Source organism: Rana temporaria, chromosome 5 (genome assembly GCF_905171775.1).
Source record: "Rana temporaria chromosome 5, aRanTem1.1, whole genome shotgun sequence".
Lineage (NCBI taxonomy): Eukaryota > Metazoa > Chordata > Amphibia > Anura > Ranidae > Rana > Rana temporaria.
Genome location: NC_053493.1, coordinates 96,268,812 through 96,292,705, shown reverse-complemented (window position 1 = coordinate 96,292,705; position 23,894 = coordinate 96,268,812). Strand labels below are relative to the sequence as shown.

The window sequence follows — 23,894 nt, the reverse complement described above, 5'->3', positions numbered from 1 at the left end:
GTTCTTTCTTGCTTAGAACCAGTAGGATTAATTCCTTGATGGCTTTTACCTTCCTCAGAGGTAGGAACACTCCTTGTTGTTCTGTGTCTAATCTCATGCCGAGATATTCCAACTGCCTTGTGGGCTGGAAAGCTGACTTTTCTCGATTTAGGACCCAGCCGAACCTCTCGAGGTATTGGACCGTGAGGGCCACTGCTCGCTCCAAGCCGGGAGACGAGTGGTCTATGACTAGGAGGTCGTCCAGGTATGCTAGGATCGTGACCCCTTGGATCCTTAGCTTGGCTAGGATCGGAGCTAGGACCTTCGTGAACACCCGGGGGGCCGTAGCCAACCCGAAGGGAAGCGCCACGAATTGGAAGTGACGCGAAGCCACCATGAAGCGTAGATATCTTTGATGTGGCTGATAAATTGGAACATGAAGGTAGGCATCCTTTATGTCTATGGACGCCATGAAGTCGTCCTTCTGGAGTGTGGCAGCTGCTGACCGCACGGATTCCATCCGAAATGAGCGGATCTTTAGATATGCATTTACCATCTTTAGGTCCAAAATTGGCCTGACATCTCCATTGGGGATGATGAATAGGTTGGAGTAGAAACCCAGCCCCTGTTCCAGGACTGGCCGGAATCCGAGGCGGATCGTTTGGAATCCTCGACTCCTGGAAATGAGGAGGAGGAAACCTTAGGAAATCTAATTTGTAGCCTGTGGCCACGGAAGACCGTACCCACTCGTCGGGAATGCTGGCTTCCCAAATCTCTGAAAAGAGTCGCAGCCTTCCCCCCACCTTCGTGGGTGGGGGCGCCCCTTCATAAGGTTGGCTTGGGGGCTGGTTTTGCTGGTTTGCGAAACCACTGCCTTTTGCCTCTAACAGCCTGTCCTTGTGATTTGCTGTTGAAGCCGAAGTTTGCTTTTGCAGGAGGCCGTCGATACTGCTTGGCATTAGAGGGCCCCTGCCCAGGGGAATACTGTCGTTTAAACGCAGGCCCCTGAACCTTCTTCTTAGTTGGCAAGAGAGTACTCTTGCCGTTTGAAATGGTCTGAATGTATTTATCTAGGTCTTCTCCGAAGAGTCGTCCTCCATGGAAGGGGAACCCTACCAGGAGCTTCTTGCATGGGGGCTCAGCCTCCCAGCTTTTTAACCATAAGAGTCTTCTCATATGGATAAGGGATAACGATAAACGTGACGCTTGCTGGATAGAATCATTGATTGCGTCTACCGTAAAACATATGGCCTTAGGGACATCCGAAAATTCTTCTGCCTGCTGGGCAGGAATAAGTTTAAGCATCTGCTTAAATTGATCCGATAATGCTTGAGCGACCCCAATCGCAGCCACAGCTGGCTGTACTACTGCCCCTGCAGTAGTGAAGGAGTTCTTAAGTAGTGCTTCCAAGCGCTTATCAACTGGATCCTTGAACACCTGTATGTTTTCTACAGGGCATGTTAACGATTTGTTAACACATGAGATGGCTGCGTCCACTGCAGGAGTAGCCCATCTTTTGGAAAATTTTTCTTCCATAGGATATAGGACAGAGAACTTCTTAGGTGGTAAGAAGATCTTATCTGGCTTGTTCCAATCTTGGAACAAAACTCCCTCTAATAGAGGATGGATCGGAAACACAGCATTGCTTTGAGGCGCCCTCAGTGAGCCCAAAGCTGAAACCGTCGATACCTGGAGATCTGGTACTGGCAAGTTGAATGCCCTATGGACCAAGTCCGACAATCCTTGAATCCACCAGCTCTCCCTCAGGGAGACTGCCCCAGACTCCTCTGTATCCGGATCTTCGATCCCTGAACCTACTTGGTCCTTGTCCAAGAGGTCGTCCAATTCCCCTGAGGAAAGGACCTCCTCTTCTGAGGGTCCGCGCTCGGGCGACGGAGATCTATTCCGCTTACTGCCCCGCATAGCTGCGGCTATCATTTTACCCATGCTTTTCTGCATCTCTTTTAAAGAGGTGAGTAATACCTCCTCCGTGACCATCTTAGGGTTGGACTGACCCGCGTCAGCTCCAGCCCCAGATCCTGATGGCCCCAAGGCTCCCTGTGGGGAAAGCAGCGGCATAGCATTGTCCGAGACCTCAGACTCTCTGGGGGAATCCCCACCTCTTGTACCCTTGTTTTTTGATGCCATGGTACAATACCGAGGTACACCTGCTACTTATTGGTACCTGGGACTTATAAATAGTTAAATGCCCAAACACCTGTTTGGGGGATAAAAAATGCTTCCTCTCCCCTAGATGACACTTTTTTTTTTTTTTTTTTTAAAAAAAAATCTTTTTTTTTTTTTTTTTTTCAAATCTAGGAAAGAAAAAACATTCTGTCCCCCTGAGTAGTATTGCAAGAAAAACTATGAGATGGAAAAGAAACAGCCTATTCCTAGGCTTGAAAACAGTCTTTCTGAAGACTGCAATATTCTTTCTGGCCACTGTGTGTCCTCGGCGCCCCGTGCTTGCCGTTCTGGTCTTTCCTCCTCAGTTCCAAAGTATTGAATGAGCTATATGGAACAAACAAGGAAGGGCCGCCCCTTCCTTAAGCCACTGACCCGCCCTTCCCCCCCAGCAATCTCAAACAGGAAATGCCCCTCCCGACAGGGGGGGGGTGGGGTTGGGAGGAAGGGACCTCTCTGCTCCAGCAAACTGCAGCCTGCAACCATGAGGAGGTCGGCGTTTTGCCTGCTTTGCAGGCCGTGAGGAGGAAGACTGAATGGAGCATCGCCTGGAGGCTTGCAGGTAAGCACAGCTCTCTGACACACACATATACTTTTATATCACAGGCCCCACTCAATGCTTTTCCAACACTACAAGGGAGGTCACATCTTATGGGGAATAATACATATAGAGCCATCCTATCTTTATGATATGTGACTAGTTTGCCAGATGCAGTGCATAACTTTAGGCATGTCCCCTGTGACCCCCCAGAAAAAACCTGCTAAGAACCAAGTTCCGCAAGTTTTTCCCCTCACTTACCTGCTCCATGCCGCAGGACTTTGCCAAGCAAGAGGCCCAATCTTCCCCCATCTCGGTGGGGATGTCTAGACCTTCAGGCCCTGGGTTCCTATGAAGGATCCACTGTCCTGGGCCCATATAGCACTCTGGCAACAGAAACATTAGGCACCCAAAGGTTTCTAAGTTCTGGGCCCAGGGTCCAGCTCTCTAAAAAGAAAAGCATTATGGGCTATACCCCAAGGGTTTGGGGTCCGGTTACTGACCACTTTAGCGCTGAGGCTTTTTTGGACAGAACCGGTTAGCTCACCTAATCCCAAGGATGTGGAGGCAAGCTAAACCATGACTAACACCTAAGACACTGGCGGAAAAACTGAGGTACTCCTCCTATGGGAGGGGGTTATATAGGGAGGGGCATTTCCTGTTTGAGATTGCCAGTGTCTACACCTGAAGGTACTCCATATAACCCACATAGTAATGAATGCCGCTCTGTGTCCCGTGATGTACGATAAAGAAATCTACATTTGCAACATACTTTTAGGTTTAAATAAAATATTCATGGGTATTGTCAGTAAAATGAAAATGTAACATATCCTCTACTTCCTGTACAATGTAAAATATCACTTCAATACCATTATCTGGAAAACTAGTATCTATCTTTTTCCTCTCTTCCAGAGAAATGGACTGGTTTGCATATTTCAAACTTTGGTTCCCTTTAAGGCATATTGGAGAAATACTGTGCTTAAACATAAAGACTCTTACTTCATAAGGCAAAGGTTGAAGTACACCAGAAATAATCCTTCATCTGCCATTAGTATAGTGTACAGGAGTCTGGTTGCTATGGGTTTCTGCAAATCTATGCACTACTCTAGTCTATATGCCTGCTAATGGTACCTTCTTAATAAACCTATGACAACAGTTCAATAGTAAACTAAAGAATTGCACTTCCGGATCTGTACAGGAGAGGAACAGAGGTCTACTTTGAAGGTGATGGAGCCAAGACAGTTTTCCATGCATCTCTTTGCTCTTTGCTGGGTTTGCAACCTCGTAAAAAACTGGCGTCAATTGGGTGTCCAAGCACAGATGAACTGTTGGGAGATGAATGCAAAAATATAAATAAAATAGAAATAGGAAAAAAATAAATAAAAAATTATATTATATTATATATTACGCACACATACAATGTTATTTCGGAGAGCGTTTTGGTTATTACCATAAAATTTCAAAACCGTAAGAATTCTGAGATTAGATCCAACTTTAGCAACCTAGGCAGCATATTGCATTTAATGAGCCTAGTAGCCACATACTTGTAAGCTAGGTTCACATATGCGTGGTGTGTTTGTGCAGAAACATCATAGGTACAGCAGCCCATTCATTTGAATGGGTTGCTGTACCTGCTGAAATGCAGAAAAAAAAAAAAAGAGTTGTTTAAATCACATGGTGCCACAGCACCCTGTGATTTGGTGTGCACAAAATCGCTCCACGTTTTCTGATGCATAGGGGTGCCATTAAGAGTTTTTGGCACCCCATTGCATCTGTTAAAGTGTGCAGTGTGTTAACCTAGGCTAGGATAAGAGGAGCAGTAAAAAATATAACCACTGTGTTGCATTACTAAACCGGAAGCACAGCAGGTAGATAAAATGAGAAAATATTATTATTTAAAAAAATAAATGAAAAATTTCAACATCTATATTTTGTGATTGTGGATGCAAGCACTTTGTCTCCCCACATGGGCTTATGCCCGTTAATTAAAAAATAAAAATAATACGTTTGTGTAAAAAATATATATGTATAAAAAATAGAATGGTCACATTCTCTTCACATGGGGCTAATTTACCGTGCCCATTAATAAAAAAATTAAATTGTATGTGTGGGATTTTATATTAATGGGCTGTATGTATGTATGTATGTATGTATGTATGTATGTATGTATGTATATATATATATATATATATTAATATATATATATTTATTACACACACACAATATATATATATATATATATATATATATATATATATATATATATATATATATATATATATATATTATATATACACACACACATACATACATACACACACACAGCCCATTAATATAAAATCCCACACATATAATTAAAAAAAATTTATTAATGGGCACGGTAAATTAGCCCCATGTGAAGAGAATGTGACCACATCCAAAAACTCACAAAATCTAGGTTCCCTTTTCTTGGGGGGTGGTATAATCAGGATCAGAGAAGTGAGGAGGGTGCGCAGCAAGGGAGGGGATGAGTAGGGGGATGGGGAGAAGGAAATTGGTTTTCACAACACACTCAAAGCCTGAGTAGCAGAGGAGAACTTTAATTATCTCCAGTCAGAAAGAGAGACAGGAAATTTGGACTTTTAATTAGCCATTTGGAGTGTGGTTAGATTTTTTTTTTTTAACCCAGATAATTTAAACGCGAATAATTCAAGTCTGACTAAATGAAATTCACATAATCAGAATGCAGATAATTGAATTTCTACTGCATCCATTAATTCAGTGTGGAGGTGTGCGAGGCCTCTTATGAGAAGCCTGTCACAGCTCAATAAAATCTCAGTCAATTAATTTTTTCATTATCGAAGTATTATACCAACAACAGAAAATAAGCAGGTCTACCACACATGAAAGTACCTCTCAGGAGCCACGTTACAACTTGTTTGTTCTTCCTCCTCTTCAGGAAACCGCCGGTTTGATTTGGCAAACTTGTGGATAGCGTCAGCCACCGAGTATTTGGTCTGTCCGGATACACAGGCTTCTATTTCCTCTGGAGTGAGCTGGGTTTGTAAGAAAAGGTGAAGGCGGCTGTCTGAGAGTAATAGCGAGCACTGTACCACCCTGCAAGGGAAACAGAGGAAGAGATTACTTTTAAAGCTGGTTTCTGCCACATGGTTTGGGTTAAGCATTTGAATAATTGGAAAGTCCATACATGCCACTTAAAGAGGTTTACATGAAAAGTGGTTATTATTTGCATTTCTGTTGCTGATCAGGAGTTTCCCTCACTTACTGCCAATGGCAAGAACTTAAAGGGTCACTAAAGGAATTTTTTTTTTTAGCTAAATAGCTTCCTTTACCTTGCTGCAGTCCTGGTTTCATGTCCTCATTGTTCGTTTTTGCATTCATGTTGCTGTAAATCCTCTCTGTTCTGGACACTTCCTGGTTGCCTGTTTCCTGATGACCACAGTACTGGGAGATTTCTCACGGTGGTCACTAATCAAGGAGGTGTGAGTAAAACTAAACTGGATTGGTGCTGAGGAGTTTTAGACAAAGTATCACTGCTCTCTATTGGCTGACTGCCCTCTAGTGGCTCTCTGTACATCAGAGAACCAGGAAACAACAGCAAAAACGAAACTACACTGCAGGCACATTATATGATTGTTTTTTTTATCTATTTTTAATCATTTTTAAAAGGAATCAGTTAACTATTATGTCTCTATGCCCTGTAAACAGTCATTTCAGCAAAAAAAAAAATTTCCTTTAGTGACCCTTTAACGGACAGGAACAGAGCTCTCAAAACCCAACAAGGGTTCTAAACCTTCCCCTACCAAAAACAAAACAACAAAAAAAATGTGGCCAAATAGTCTCTTCTTGTATTTGAAACCCGGAAAGGGTTATAATTTGTGTACAACTTTTTGTATTCATTTATATGTTCCCATTGAGGAGATCCAACCTTCTTCGTTATGAAAAAAAAAAAAAACGGTGGTTACCAGAACAGGAGTAGGTGGGAAATACTTCAGTGAGTATTCTTTGATTGGTGACAACTGTCAAAAGTAAAGAATTTATTCTGGCCAATGAAAATAATTAAAACACCCAAGAGCTTGACGCCTGTAAAAACTTGTAAAAGCTTTCAAGACACTATTTGAAAAAAACGCTGCTGGGTTCTAGGAGAGCAAGAAAAGAAAAAAAAAAAAAAACACCCCCCAAAACATCCTGTATGCATGAAGCCTTAACACAGGCATTAAAAGACATATGTAAACTGGCTATTAGAGATGTTGATAAAATGAAAAGGTCACTTGTGGATGAAATTTTGTAGGGACAAATGTATAAAAAATTGAGCACACAGAATCTGGAAAAGCTGTACGCGACAACCAGTTACTATTTACAGCATCTTTAGTTAAAAGAGGTTATAACCCTAAAAAAAAAAAAAAAAATGTGTTCCTTTAAAGCAGGCTAAACAGCATAGTGCTTGTGTTGTCTAATCTGTCCCTTTCTATGCTGTAAAAAAAACTGGTTTGTCAATCGCACCTGTTCCCGTGTCCTGCTATGTAAACTGCCCACAGTTATCATGGCTGCTGATCTTTGATACTGTGGTCAGTTTACGTGCCTCCATCATTCTGCAATCTCTCCTCTCTCCCCCTCCCTCCATGTTCTCCCTGCTGCCATTAGTAGCTTGCAGTAAAGTCAGAGTAGGATTACTGCCAGACCCTCTGTTATACCAAGGTAAAGGGGGGCTGAGTGGATAGCACAGCAGTCACGTGACCTCCCAGTTGCCCATCAGAGGAGGATCTCAGCCCCCACCACTGTTGCCCTTAGATCAGGGGAGAAGAGCGGTGGGAGGTCACATGACCACACAGAGGCGATCTGAAATAAGGTATTTAGCAGCATCATTTTAAACAAACATTTAGACGGTGTAGTATACGTTGGTATAACAAAGGGGCTGGCACTACTACTACTACTACAAATGAAAGCTAGAAGACGATTGAGCGGTCATCATGCACAGCTGTCCCAAATTTTGCTTGCTCCAGTTTTGATAAATTCTGCTCATTGTGCGCTAGCTAGTTTGATTAAGGAGAACAAGCATTGTCTAAGTTAGGCTATATAACCTGGTGCCCACAAATGTGTATTTTAATTATTTTGGTTGTTGTACATAGTGCATCCAAGAACACACACACACACAATTTAAGTAACCAATCATGGACCCAGGTTCTTCCTTGGCTTATGATGAAAAAATCCATAAGTAGAGGAAACCTTCATTAAAAAATCCACATGAAAGGTGATCAGGAACCCAAGCGATACAAGCAGCTGAACTTCTATGCAAATCTTGACTTCTGTCTAGCTTGCCCGCCTCTCTCTTCCTAGCCCCCCCATTGGTTTTCTAATGAGATGGGTGATCTCCTGAGGCTTGGACAGGTCAGAGCCAAGCTCAGCTTTCACAAGAAAAGTCACGATTTAATTTCAGTCTCGGTCTTCCAATGGTTTTTGAAGGCATTTACTTACGTCATTTTTCCTAAACTTGTCACAACATTTTACACTTGATTTTACAATATATTAGGCATCATCTAGCATTCTGCATTACAAGTCATTTAGAACATGCAATAAAAGCCTCTCTCAAAACAGTTTTAGCTTTATTCCATTGGTATGCATTGTGTCTTAAGGGACACTTCCATGACAGAAGATGCAGCCTCTCCACCCTGAGGTGTCACAAGTCCAACCTGTTCTCTCCCAGACTTGTGCAGCTGAGCTCTCATTCCTCAGCGTCATACTGTGTATGGTCTCCATGTAGATCTGGTCAATACACTACAGTTACAAATGACTGTAAATGATGTCTGCACTGTAATGGTTCTCTTAAGACACCAAGGGCCATATTTATCATGTAAATTTATACGAAAGCAAATTATCGTAGCAGTAGAGGTTTCTAGTGAATAATACTTCTGTCATCTTAACTACAATGTAATCTATATATCTTTCAAATAAATATCTAGTGTGCCACATAACAAACAGTCTCTTTAAAAACAAGTATGGGCAAAGCCTGGACTAAATCATTATAACAGCCATGTGTGCCCATGAATCAGAAGCAGGACAGGAAGAATTTGGAGTCTGGAGAGTTGGCAGTAACAACGCAAGAGAACGAAAGAAAGATCATTTACTGGCCACCAAAGAGCTTCTACAGCAATGCCCAAGATGCAAATAAACGCAGGATACATGGGCCAAAACTCAGCGTGGCAAGCCGAACTTAGAAAAGACAATTCATAAACCATAAGAAGCACATTTAGATGGATGTGTTAATCAACGGCCAAATAATCAAAAGCCAGAAAAACTCATGAGCTAAACACCACATTTATTTTAACTGCTGCTAAACTCAGGAGCTTACAGTGGTGAATAGGGTTATTAAAGTGAGCATACACATCCTTGTGGTAGCCAGCGGATTCTGTAGTGCAGATTTTGTAGTGCTGCAATTTCAGGTCATGTTATCTAATGCCGCAGCAGCAAAATGGAGTACAGTCAATGGTGCACGAGAGGCTCACATCTATTCTCAATGACACCAAGTTCCTGAAGGTATGGGACCCCTGGATTACCTTTAATAACAGTCTAGGTCAGCCTTTTTCAACTAGGATGTCCAGGCAACCTGGGGTGCCATCACCTTCAGGTTTCTTCAGGGGTGCCTTAGCAAAAGATCAAATAATTTCCCAAAAATTGTATACAAGCCAGCTGGTGTATCCGTCTTTTAGTTACACAAAGCACCAGATAAGGAGAGGTTAGGCCCCTGCACAGCATCTTGTCTGCCCCTCTCTGGCACCACATTAGCTGAGTGAGGGAGATAAACTGAGGGGGAAGAGAAACACAGGAATACCAATCAGTACCATTGTGCAGCGGTGTATTTGCTTTGGAAGAATAAACCACCTCTAACTTTGGGTGTCCTAACTTTGTGTGGATGTTGCTGCATAATGTAAAAGTTTTTTAGATTTATGTAGAATGGGGTGCCTCAGGATGGTGCATCATTTTAAAAGGAAGTCTTTAGTGAAAAAAAGGTTGAGAAACACTGGTCTAAGTTTGGACTGCACGGTTACAGATATGACTGCTTGAACGGACCACAAGCTTCTCCTCTACACACGGAACACAGGGGCTCACTTACTACCTCTACCGTTCAGAGAGCACCTTGCATTTTTTTTTCAAGGAATACAGAGTGTTCTCCGATTGAAGTGGAGAGGAGGGGTAGACGACATTTGATCTCCACCTCATTCATAAAGCCTTGTGGGGTCAAGCAAGTGATGTCCTGTGCTTAGTAAACAGAGAGGAAGCCTCTCAGAAAAAGTTCACAGCCATTACTGTCTGTAGCACAAAACTACTTAAATAGTTTACAGCATCCCCAGCAGCCCCCTCTGGAAATCAGATATGGTTACTTGGATCATTCCTGGAGTACCGCTTTAACAACCAGCAAGTGTTCCTGACCCAGTAGACTCAGGCCTCGTACACACGGCCGAGGAACTCGACGTGCCAAACACATCGAGTTCCTCGGCCAGTTCAGCACTGAAGCCGCCGAGGAGCTCGGCGGGGCGAGAGCTCCCATAGAACAACGAGGAAATAGAGAACATGTTCTCTATTTCCTCGCCGAGCTCCTCGTCGGCTTCCTCGGCCGAAAGTGTACACACGGCCGGGTTTCTCGGCAGAATTCAGCCAGAAACTCGGTCGGAAGCTGAATTCTGCCAAGGAAACTGGTCGTGTGTACGGGGCCTCAGACTAAAACTCAAGTGTTGAGTTCTTTGAGAATGAAGAAATGTACATTTAAGGCTTGTTCACACTAGTTTCAGTGACCTGCCTTTTTCCATGCTGGATGAACACCAATCATTGCGAGTGATGCTATTCATCCCATTTGCCCTGGTGACCGTTTTCAGGACTAAAGTCAGAAAAGTCCAAAAATTTAAATGGTCACCAAAAAAGGACCTGAAAGCATTCTCCCAATGGGTACATTTGGAAGGACTCTGGAGAGAAGTCCCCTTGTGCCTGGTACACACGATGAGATCAGATGAGCGGTCGTCCGTTTCCTTTTTTTTTTGCATGCTAGTCCAATAACGAAAATTAAGAGTTTAGTAAAGTGACGAAAATTCTCGTATAACAGAATAAAAATTTGGAAGTGATGTAATGTGTTGTATTTTCAAATGACAACTGTACTGTTTAAAACGAAAATGCTACGTACGATCTGGTATCAAATGAGAAATATTTTTGTGCTTGTCCCAAAAAAAATATAATGACCCATCGTGATCGGCTCTCAAAAGCTGTGTACTAATGATCAGATTATCGTACGATTGCTTCGAAAGGTATTTTTCTATACGATTTTCTGATCATGTGTACAGGTCTTTAATCCCTGCTGCTTCTCTGAAGACAGAAAGTAAAGAAAAAATCCCCCCCAATAGGCCGCTGACCCTATTGTTGTCAGAGCACCCTCTGCCATCGCATTGTCGTGTTCCAAGTTTGTCCTTGGTTTTGAATGGATTATTACACAGGGTGGTGGGCTGTGGATGGCAAAGTACTATCCTTGCATCCTGTATTTTTAATATCCTCTATTGCTCCAAACTCATATATTATATATTAGAGCTGCATGATTAATCGTTAAAGAATTGAAATTGCGATTCTACCCCCCCTCGTGATCCTAACACAGCATTTTCCTGATTCAGTGCAGAGTTCTTTGCTCACTGCTGACAACCAAAAATAGAAAAAAATATATCATATATAGAGAAACATTGTATCTTCAGTTTTTAGATCAAAGGAATGAACTTTGGTCTGTAAATAAGTTCAGTTTAACCAATTAAAGACTAAACCTTGTGTATTTTTTGCTATAAAATTACTTGGAACCCCCAAACAGATATATATATATATATATATATATATATTTTTTTTTTTTTTACAGTGACCCTACAGAATAAATCGGCTGTTGCAATACTTTGTCACAATGTGATTCTCAATTTTTGGTAGATGGAGATATATCTCTATATTATTTTTATATGGCGAGTCACTCCTGTCAACTTCCAAGCCTTAAAAAATCCAACTGGATAATCTAATAGTGGGCACCTATAGTTCGGCCAAAATACAAAATGGAAGGAATGAGATATCCTCATGATGTAAAACGCTTACGTACTTCAAGAATCTGTATACACACAAAAGGGGTCATGCCAAGCAACAGTATACAGGTTATTCTATTAGTACACTCTATAGCCAAGTCCACACTTTGATTTCTTCACGGACTACCAGCAAGGTTAACAGCAGAAGCGCCTGCAGGAATATGACCAAGATGATCTCATTTACCTAGGTAACAGGTACTCCAGATAATTAACAGAAATGCAAGTTCTTCAAATTAAAACCACTAATTGTGCAAGCGTACAGAGCTCTAATAAGCTGCCAAATTAACATTAGAAAATGTGCTTCCGTGACATAAAGATATTCAGCTTCATCATGTAGATTTTTATGCAGCATAAATGACACAAAACGTGGGTAGGTGGCATTCTGCCTCTGATGCACATACCAAGGACAGGAAATTACACAGGGAACTCGCTATAGACCTGGTACACAGAGACACGGATAAACACGAGTTTATTGCCCTACAGCAATGATATTTATCTGTCTAAAAAGAAATCTATTCTTCATAGCTATAGCAAACAGATCATCCATTCTATCCAACCACACACAGAGACAGTGTCTGATTGGTGGCTCTGGGTGACTAGAACACTTTTTCTTTTAGACACACTGATAAATAAAGTGTATAAGGTTTTGCATAAATGTATTTGCAGTATGGTTCATTACATTTAGGCATCTGAAACATGGTGCATACCTTTCATCAACCAGAGCAAAACTTCATTTTACTGTGTGCACCCACCCCAAGGACACTGTTATCACCCTAAAATGTAAAGTCATTATTGAATGAGTAGGAGGAGGCTGGCTTTTTTTTGCTTCATCAGGTCAGTCACTGGGTATGTAATGTTTTACAACCACTTAGGCCCTGTACACACGATCGGACAAAACCGATGAAAACGGACTGAAGTTCAGTTTCATCGGTCCAAACCGACCGTGTGTGGGCCCCATCGGTCCATTATCCTTCGGTCGAAAAATTTAGAACTTGCTTTAAAATTGAACCGATGGACGACTAACTGATCGGTCAAAACCGACGGTTAGTACGCAAAAGCATCGGTTCAAAACCTACGCACGCTCAGAATGAAGTCGACGCATTCTTGGAAGCATTGAACTTCGTTTTTCTCAGCACGTCGTTGTGTTTTACGTCACAGCGTTGGATTCGATCGGTTTTTAAACTGATGGTGTGTAGGCACATCAGACCATCAGTCAGCTTAATCGGTTAACCGATGAGAACGATCTTTCGGACTGTTCTCATCGGATGGACCGACCGTGTGTACAGGGCCTTAAACGCTTGATCTACTGCCACAAAAACACACAAACGTCTCATGCACACAAGGCATCCATTTAGTCCCTCTGAATTGTCAGGAGAAAAGCTCCTCAAGGCCCCTTTCACACTGAACCGCCCATAGCGTCGGCGGTAAAATGCCGCTATTTTTACCGCCGACGCTATGGGTGGATTTGCTGAGCATTTCGGCCGCTAGCGGGTCACATTTAACCCCCGCTATCGAAGGGGTTGAAGCAGCACATTGTGGGTGGTATAGCCACGCTGTCCCTTTGATTTCAACGGGCAGCAGCGGTGGAGGAGCAGTATACACACCCCTCCTTCACCGCTCCAAAAGATGTAGCTAGCAGGACTTTTACCATCCTGCTAGAGTGTGAAAGCCCTCGGGTATTTCAAACTGGAGACAATAGAGCAGCACTTTTAGAGCGGATTGCAGGCACCATTTTTAATGCTATAGCACCTGCAATACGCTCCAGTGTGAAAGGGGTCTAAAAACACACTGTACTGCACAGGCGTTTCGGAACGTCAAGTGTTTAAACATTAATGGATTCCATTGGCCAGAATAGTCATTTATTCTGCCCATTGGAGTGCATTTCAGCTCCTCTCCTGAACGTGCCTCTTTATTTTGTCATTGTTCATCTGTGTTGAGATATACAGGCTGCCACTGCTGACCTTCTGAACATGTTCGTATCCAAGCTGGCCTGCTAATCCAGAAGCTTTACCACATTCTCCACTGCAAACATAAAAAAATAAAGTTTGTAGACCAGGAGTTCTGTCCTCACTGGCTACATCCTTTTTTCCAAAACTTGGGGTCACTGATCTAAAAAAACTGCCGGGTAATACTTTCACATTCAGGTCAGAAATCACTGAACCCTTTCTGAATATTCCCCCATGGCCAACTAATGGAAAATGTTGAAAACGTACCCAATAACGCAAAGCACAGAGTAATGGTGCGTCAAAAAAAAAAAAAAAAAGAGAGACTACCGAGCTTTAGCCCACGTTCACATCGGGCCCTTTTAGACATGTCAAATTGCCGTCAACGTCCGAATCAGTGCAACACTGGCTTTGTGGCACCCCACGATTCCTAAAAGTAGTTCCTGCACTATTTTTGGCGACTTCGGGGGCGATTTGAAGAGATCTTTGCGTGAACCCGCACAGATGTCGGTCAAATCGCCCCCGGAGTCAGACTGAAATCACATGAGTTCAGCTGAACTCACACGGTTTCAATTCTGCGATTGGTTGCTGGTGTTCATTTACACTACTGCTCATTGATCCCGTCAGCAGTTAGAATCTGACAGGTAGTAACTTTATATAATGATAATAATAATAATAATAATTTAAATAAGATAATTCTGTTTTAAAAAATAAAATAAAAAAAATCCAGAACACGATCCAAGAGATGATTAGACTAATTGTTCTGCCAGAAAGTCCTGCCTAGAAATTATTACTCCAGGAGTGAAGGCCAGCAACAGCTGCCAGGAAGATCTATTCGCTGTCCGCTTTGTAAATGCCCCCTACATATTAGGCCTCATGCACACTGTAGCTCAAAAAAAAAAAAAAAAAAAAAATTTGAGCATTTGAGCTTTTTCTTTTCCCCCCCTGCTCCTTCAAACTCCCCTTTAAGTTGGCCTACACCCTATAGGCGTTTTCAGGAGTTTAGTGGCAGGGGAGATTACAAAAAAAACAAAAACACGCCACAACATTTGTGCATTCGGGAGAGGAACTTTTGAGCATAAAATTAAAAAGGTACAAAAGCGCCTTAAAGCGGATCACCACGCTAATGCATTCTAATAGCCAGAATTCTGGCAAACAGAATGAATTAAAACGTCAGACGTGAGAATGCGCATGCAGCTTTTTACCGTGTTTTCCATGTTGCAAACTCCTGTAGGAGGAAAAAAAAGGTCTTCAAGCTTACAGTGTGCATAAGGCCTTAAAAGTACGTTTTGGAAAAATGTTCTTTTATTTTAGACATCCTGTTGTACAATACGTGGGTTCTAGTCATGATTGCCACCCCTTCCCTACATCACTCTAAAAATGCTTTCTACAACTTATTCACCTTCAATATTAATTGCCATAATCAGGTAAAAATCCAAAACAAAAAAATGGAAAAATAGAGCAAAACAAGATATAAAATTATTAGTTTACATTCCCATCACTGCAGGCTAGATTTCTAGAGTCTATTCAAATAATTAATTTTAGGAACTGGTCCAGATGAAAGCAGACACATTGCTCTGCAACTAGGGAGCCGATAATTAATGTATCCATTATCACAATTACCTAAAACGTAAAAAAAAGCACAATTCCTATCAATAAAATAAAATGTGATATTGTATCGATTCTGGGACGCATTGTCCCTTTAAAATTTGAAGGCTCCATAATATATATAGATATATATATATATATATATTTTTTTTTACACATATTGACCTTTTTTCAGCACGGTCTTTATTAAATTGATATTTTTACATACAAAATATATATATATATATATAATATATATATATAATATATATATATATATATATATAATATATATATATAATATATATATATATATATATATATATATATATATATATATATATATATATATATATATATATATATATATATATATACCCTATTCTTGGCATTGATTTATTATACATTCGTAGGTCTATACCGAACCATTTTTTTTTTTAGAACTGCCTTTAGTAATATGGACCTCTACGGAGTTTGTACTTATGATAGGGTTCAGTATATGCTTCCCCCCCCCCCCCCCATTAAACTACTATTAAAAAAAAAAAATTAGAAGGAAAAAACAAAAACAAAAAAAAAAATCCCACAGTTGTTGAAATCTTCAAAAACACTCCATTGTACGGTTCGTATATTTCTTGTAGTATTGAAACCTTTTGGATCAGCGGCCCCAATGACCCCGCTGCACCGTGGTGGTCTGGCCATTGGAAAAGCAACTCAATCCGCCCCTGTAAGAACAGATTTACTACATATGGAAGCTGTTTGCACTCTTGATAAAAAGAAGCCTACATGTGATTTAATACATAGGTACTATGCAACCAAAAAAACAAAACAAACAGGAAGCAACCCATCTGCTGCCTTTTTCTGAAATGGGTTAATGTACACATGAAATCCTAACAATGAAGTCGGGTGAACTGTCAGTGTCTTGGCGCCCTCTACTGAGCATACAGAGTATAGGTCCGAGACAGCGCACACACCCAGATTTATATTCTGCACATAAAACATGAGCATACCCAGCGGTTACTAGGAGAAAGCACTTCACTGCTTTGTGGCTGTAAATATTGGATTTCGCATGTTATGTCCGGCCTGCAGAAGCAAGTCATACAAAATAAAATAATGCTGCTGTGTGGGAAGGCCAGATTAGAGGGAGAAATAAATAACAGTAATAAAAAGCAGAAACATCCAGAAAACACGGATGTGATTTTAGATTGACACAATTAAACCCAAAATATGTTTATTAGAACTGAGTATAAAAGCAGGGAAATGATCTGCTAGTGGTATCATGGTGCTCCTAACAGAACCATACCAATATATTACAGACCTTCCAATAAAAACTACACACCACCCAGCATTGGCCAAGAAATGGTTACACCCATACAGAGGTGCATGTGGACCTTATTGATAGAGTTACACAAGTGTATACAGAATATACATGTGTGCATTCTCTTTGTAGATTTACATTATTGTGTTATAGATGCTTAAACCGATTAACTGCCAATAGGCAAGTGGGGCGCCAAGAGATTGTGCCAAAAAAAAAAAAACCTGCTGCCGATATTAACATCCAACTCCAGAAGACTAAAGCTGGCCATACATTATACAATTAGGTAGATTCACGTAGGGGCGCCTAACTTAAGGGCGGCCTAGCCTTTTTAGGCTACACCGCCGTAAATTAGTTAGGCTAGTAGTGATTCTCAAACCACTTACCTGCTAATTTTCGGCGGCGTAGCCTAAAACGAGCGGGCGTAAGGGCGCCTAATTCAAATGACTTGGAGGGGGGCGTGTTGTATGGAAATGAGGCTTGACCTCACGTTTGACACTGCGCATGCGCCGGGCGACTACATTTCCCAGTGCGCATTGCGGCTAAGTAGGCCGTACGGGCCTATTGATTTCGACGTGTACGTAAACAACGTAAATCCCGATTCGCGGACGACTTGCGCAAACAACGTAAAAAATTCGAACCTTGCGGCGGGAACGGCGGCCATACTTAACATTGTTATTCCACCTCATAGGTGGAATAACTTTAGGCGGCCTATCCCTTACGGAAACGACGTAATGCGACGGTGTAGGCCTGGCGTACGTTCGTGAATCAGCGTATCCCCTCATTTACATAATCTACGCCGGTCGCAATGGAAGCGCCATCTAGCGGACAACAGAAACATTGCAAGCTAAGATAGAACAGCGCAAGCCGGCCTATCTTAGCTTTGTTTAAGCGTATCTCTGTTTGAGAATACGCTTAAACAAACGCTGGCGTCGATTCAGAGTTAGGTCGGCTTATCTACTGATAAGCCGGCCTAACTCTTTGTGAATCTACCTAAATGTTCCTAGTCAATTACCTTTAGATTTACCTTCAACTATGTAGTGCAAGGACCTGTCTGATTGCATACAAATGGAAAGGGTTTAGGTTTGACCTCATATTATATGGTTTTGGTAAATCTAAAAGGAAAGTTGAACAAGAAAATTGTATATAGTGCATGGCCAGCCTTAAATTATCATTAATTGCTCATTTAGGTCTAGTGGACTTAAAGATTTACCTACCAAATTCGTCACACTGTAAACTGGTCCCCATAGTGTCTCCTCTATGCTCCAGCGGTCTAAGGTCCCGACTTTATCAGGGCCAATGCAGAACATGCCCTACACCGATGTAATGACGCCAAAGGGACAATCCACCACCGCAGGATAGGGGAGCACCATCTGCCGGGGGATCGGAGGATCAGGTACTAAAGTGCTTCATTTTTTCCCCTAAACTGAATAAGCAGTTACCTTTTAGGGCCAGTTCACACCACATCCAGTGCAGGGCGTTTTTTGTTCTGCATCAAAAATGCATGATGTGATGATCAACATGCCTGACGAATGGGTCCTGCGTGACTCCAAAACGTTGCACTCTTCTTATGTTGCGATCATGCAATAAATTACCTATTTGGACTCTACTTTTTGTCGATCCATGGTGTGCTGGCAAATATCCATTTTGTTTTTTGGAATGCATCCGGAAACGCATCAAAAACACACAAAAAACACGAGTTGGGATTTAAAGTGGTTCTAAAAAGGAAAAAAACATTTACCTTAATGCGTTCTCTGCATAAGGTCCCTTTCACACGGGGCAGTGGAGGTGCGGTAGCGATATAGCGGCGCTAAAAATAGCGGCGCTATATCGTCGGAATTGCCGCGGGATTCGGCCGCTAGCGGTGCGGTATTAACACCCGCTAGCGGCATTAACATCCGCTAGCGGTCGAAAATGGGTTAATACCGTCCGCAATGCGCCTCTGCAGAGGCGCATTGCGGGCGGTATTACCGCGGTTTCCCATTGTTTTAAATGGGAAGGAGCGGTATACATACCACTCCTCTCACCGCTCCAAAGATGCTGCTTGCAGGAGATTTTTTTCTCTCCTGCTAGCGAATCGCCTCAGTGTGAAAGCCCTCGAGCTTTCACATTCGGAAGGCTGGGCAGGAGTTTTTCAGGCGGTATTAGGTGCTATTTTAGCGCTGTACCGCCTGAAAAACTCCTCAGTGTGAAAGGGGCCTTAAGGTTAAAATAAATAATAAAGAATAAAAAAAAACAGTATTTGTAATGGCTCTCTCCTCTCACAGGACAGTTGGCTCCTGCTGCTGTCAATTAAATCATGGGGAGGGGGTCACACAGTGCTGAGCGTGTGCGCGTGTCTCTATGGACACACAGAGCAGACCTGCACTTGTGGCACCATAGGAAGTGGATTCCTATACTGGTACACAGAGAAGAGGAAAAGCCGAGAGTGCCGGAAAAGACACCAAAAAGAGGATTGGGGTTTCCATAATAAATGCAACAGATGCCAAACTGCTCCCTCATGGTCCCTCATGGTCATGTGTAATGCTCACTAATGTAATCCTTGAGGGTAGGGACCGATGTGAATGTACAATGTATATGTAAAGCGCTGTGTAAATTGACGGTGCTATACAAATACCTAAATAATAATATTTTTATTCTACCACCATGTAAGGGCCGAAGGATAGAAATATTGCACGTGGGAGGAGAGATAAGCATCGGACTCTCTAAAGCAAGGGTAGGCAACCTCGGCACTCCAGCTGTGGCGAAACTGCAAATCCCATCATGCCTCTGCCTCTAGGTGTCATGCCTGCGATTGTCATGGTCTTACAAGGTCTCATGGGACTTGTAGTTTTAAAATAGCTGGAGGGCCGAGGTTGCCTACCCCTGCTCTAAAGTGTAGAATGTTTAAAAACCAGATGGAGGCTGCAGCAGGCTCACAGAGATGTTTGGGTTATCAGACACAGGACATCAAAGATTGGAGTGGAAATACTCCTTTCACAGGGAACTACATGCCAATTGTTTTTTTTTAAACCTGAACAGAGGTTTCATTTTAAGCCTGTTATCGGTTTATTAACACATCCTGGAATGTATTTTTTTAAATAGCGATTCAGTCCATCTTTATATCAGGCAGGTACCGGTTTTTCAGCACAGCAGGATTCAGATATGGAGCAGCACTACAAGCCAACCAGCCTTTCCTACCACACACAGTTCACAAGGAGCTGGCAGACAAGAGCATAAGGTTGACCCCTTCAGTGTGCTGCTGCTCTATCACTATCCTGTCACAGTTCGGACAGGTCTTGACCAAGACGTATTGCTTTAACTGCAGTAGAGAAAAGCGAAGTCAGATCCTGCCACAGTTGTATGGAATAGATAACAGACTGAACTAAATTACATACTGGGTGGCTTTACTAAAACTGGAAAAGTGCACAATCTGGTGCAGCTGTGCATGGTAGCCAATCAGCTTCTAACTTCAGCTTGTTCAACTAACAAACAAGTTTGCCTTTGGGAACATGCTACATCGTCTTACAGATCTGCTGCCTGTAGTGACACCAAGACCGGGATCTTTACCCAGATATTGCTGTCACCATTTTTTTTTTTATAAATGCAGTTGTGCGGGGCTCTGCCCACATCATTTACAGAGTTCTGGAAATGAAAGAACTACAACATCCAAATGTCACCCAGTTCCTAAATTTGAGCAGTGGATGGCCCTGCGGACACCAATGCTGCAGTTTGTTCAGGCATTCTGATAGCGGTGGCTTCCCGCTGTCAGACAATCACAGGAGGGTCATCCATCCATGCCATATAGTGTTTAATCTATGGAGATATCTTTACATGCATGGTCAGCTTAGGACACTCTGTACCATAGACTTTTGTTCAACTGCCCTGACTGTATATTTTTTGCACAATCAGCACTGGTGGCACTTGGCTGCAGAGCTGATCTTAGGGTTTTGACAGCAAGGAAGTCTCCCCACTGTCAAAAAACAATAGCACAGAGGAAAGGATTCCCCCATCCACCTCAACTAAGGATGAGCGAATCTGTTGGATGAAAAAAAAAAAAAAAGGACCCTATATATGGCCAGCTTTAGGCAGCCCTTAGGCCCATGTCACACTTGAGCGACTTTTCCTGCGACTTTGGACATCAGAGTCACATGACAAGTCATACCCAATGATAAACATTCATATCTGTGTGACTTCCAGTTGTGAGGATTTCAAAGTAGTCCCCGTACTACTTTGGTCTGACTTTGATGCGAGTTGAGGACCTCAAGTTTACACAGGCATTCCCTAAAATCGTGTGACTTTAATGTCGCGGCAGTGTGAAAGGGGCCTTAAAGAAAAACTGCAGTCTGCTGACATAATTTGTAAAACATCTCTGCCATTCTGAAGCTTCCCTTGAACCACTTTGCATATTTTATGTATACTGCGATTCTGTACTTGCCAAATATGCTGCAGAAATCTCCCTCCACTGAGTCTGGCTGCAACCATTTTAACTGTGGGCAGCTGAAGCTGCTGCCTGTTCACTTCCTGGATTTACAGAGGCACACCTCCAGTTCTGCAGCTCTCATTGGTCCTCTTACGACTCATCCTCCCTTCCTGGCAAACTCTCACCAGAGAGCTGTGCATGATGTCATAAGCCTAGGCTAATGCCCAGACAAGAAACAGGAAGTGGGCTGTATAAGGTATTTACTGGCAGAAAATAATGTTTTACTATCTAAGCTTTAAGGCGTTTGTTGCCAAAACATTTCATATTCCTGATATTTGCTTGCTGCACCATATACTTGTATTAGAAAGTATCCCGTTCCCTTTGTATTGCTGCCTTTGTGTGAAAATCAATGATGTAAATGCTACACTTGAAAACAAAGGTGATGTAATTTGCAGCTGTTCTGTGAGAAGTTAAAAAAAAAAAAAAAAAACACCCCCGCATAAAACTGCATTCTCATAAACCAAAAGAAAGTTGTGCCTCCAGCTTCCACTTCAAAGTGGCCAAACATGCATGCCTAAATCAGTACTTGCAGCACGTGACTTCTCGCATGTGTAATCCAATATAGGATTGAGAGAGGCCAATGTATGGGATGAAAAGAGTGTGAACAATCAACTCAAAACTGCAAATAAGCAAAACGTATCCACTTAAACCCAATGAAGTGTGGAAACAATAAGCAATCTGTTGGAAAAGCGATTTCAGTACACTTGGGAAAAGGCGACAATAAAAAGGTGAAAGGTTTTTTTTTTGTTTTGTTTTTTTATATACAATTTTTTCCCTAGCTTATTCTGCCTTGCATGGTTACAAATACTGAGCCAATAGGGTCGCAATTGCTTTAGGACATGGGTGTTCAACCTGTGGCCCTCCAGCTATTGCAGAACTACAAGCCCCATCATGCCTCTGCCAGTCATGCTTGTAACTGTCAGTCTTGCAATGCATCATGGGACTTATAGTTCTGCAACAGCTGGAGGGCCACAGGTTGAACACCCATGCTAGTTTAGGAGATCTTTAAGAATGCTGCACCTCTAAGAAATGCACAGGATTTGACTTCAGGGCAATTGTATTAAAGTAGAACTGAAAGGCTTTTTTTTACTTTTGGATAGCATAAGGGAGGGTCATTGTCGTGCCCCCCCCCCCCCCCGTATCTGTGTACCATTGGAAAGATTTGCCTTCACTTCCTGTTCCATAGCCAAAACAGGAAGTGAGAGGAACACCATCAAAGCAAGGGAATCCCTGGTTGTCACCAGAACTAGTGTTCCCATTGGTAGATTTTCCCTCTCTTAAGCTTCATACACACGATCGGATTTTCTGCGGACAAAGCGTAGGACTTTTGTCTGAAGGGCATTGGCTGTGAACTTGTATTGCATACAAAAACGGCAAAGAATTGTCGGACAACAAACGCGAAACGACATGTTTTTTCAGCCATTTAGCACCACCCTGTGGGAAACTTCTGCTAATGTTGTGTTACGGTTAGCATTGTTTCTGGAGCATGTGTGTTTGTACTTCGGATTTTCCAACAACAGCCTGTCATCACACTATTCCCGTCGGAAAAGCAGATAGTGTGGACGGGCCTCTAGGCTCCGTTCAAACCTGAGCGATCCTGATCGCTGTCGGAATCCCCAAGATTCTGCCTGAAATTCCAAAAATCGGGGAAAAACACAGAACGCGTTTGCAATGCCATTATTTCTTAATGGCACCCCAAACACAGGGCAAATTTGACGCAATTGACGAGCACCAAATCGTGCTACAACTGGGGCAAAAATTGCAACCGCATTGGCTTTGTACCAAAAAGTGGTATATGAGCTTCTTTGGAGCGGAGGGAGGCCCATTCAAATAAATGGTGCCGCTCCAAAAACGAGCGAAAACAAGCTGCTGCAGCTGTCACTGCAGAACCCTCAGGTGTGAAAGGGGCCTTACTGTTTTGGGGACAACTCAAAAATTTATTTTTTACTTTCGGTGAACAAAACAGAGCAAATAGAGAGGGCGAGTCTGACCAAAGGGGGAACACACAGCAATAAAAATCCTGACGGGTTCTAATCCCTCTCAACTCTCTCCAAAACTATACAAAAAAAACAAATGTTGCCTTCAGTTTTACGGCTCATCAGTATAGCAGCAGTGTTATTAACACAGGACACTCCTAGCCATCACCTTTTCATTTTGTAAGGAGGCTTCCTTTAAAAAAAGGAAAAAAACTATTCATATTCATTTTAAAGCAATGAAAAAAAAAATACACAAAACACACACACACACACACATCTGTATCCTACTATGTGGCACTTTTTCTCCTCGGTTTGTTTCTATAGGCATGGTTCCCTTTCAGCTGCATGCTTGAGCGATGGGGGATGGGCGGTTCAACAAAGGGGTTGAAGCACAGAATACAAAAGGAGTTTCCGTCCATCCCCGGACCACCACTAGATGGCTCTGTTACACAACACATGAATGATCTGATGTGTAGTCTTATATTCTAGAGATACTCACTTATTCAAGAACTCTTGTAAGCCACGGATGCGCTGTTCCACAGTCTGTGCGTTACTGATGTTGAAGAATGGGGTTTTAGGTGGCAATTCTGGCAGCTCACTAAAATAATAAAAAGAATAAAATAAAAATCTTAGCTTGATCACTCTACAAGTAATACACATGGACAGAGAACAATGTACGGGTTGGTGGCCTTTTTTATGTACTATTTAGGGGAAGTGGAAATGTCTGTAGGGAAAACCCAAACTACAGGAGGTCATGTTTTGTAAATGAAGGCTTCCCTATTATTTTCCCTATAAATGTTTAAGCAATAAGCACACTT

The 23,894-nt window shown here is 42.2% G+C and overlaps 1 protein-coding gene across 1 annotated transcript in view; it reads right to left on the bottom strand.

The window, feature by feature from the left end:
* Positions 1–3,449: 3,449 nt before the first annotated feature.
* The window catches only part of SNX10 (sorting nexin 10), an 85,869-nt gene continuing 65,424 nt past the window's right edge, over positions 3,450–23,894 (bottom strand). The window contains exons 5-7 of the mRNA XM_040352897.1: positions 23,576–23,674; positions 5,594–5,797; positions 3,450–4,026 (exon numbers count right to left, since the gene is read on the bottom strand). Coding sequence (XP_040208831.1) covers positions 3,915–4,026; positions 5,594–5,797; positions 23,576–23,674 — 415 coding nt within the window. The 3' untranslated portion in view covers positions 3,450–3,914. The remainder of the gene's footprint in view (positions 4,027–5,593; positions 5,798–23,575; positions 23,675–23,894) is intronic.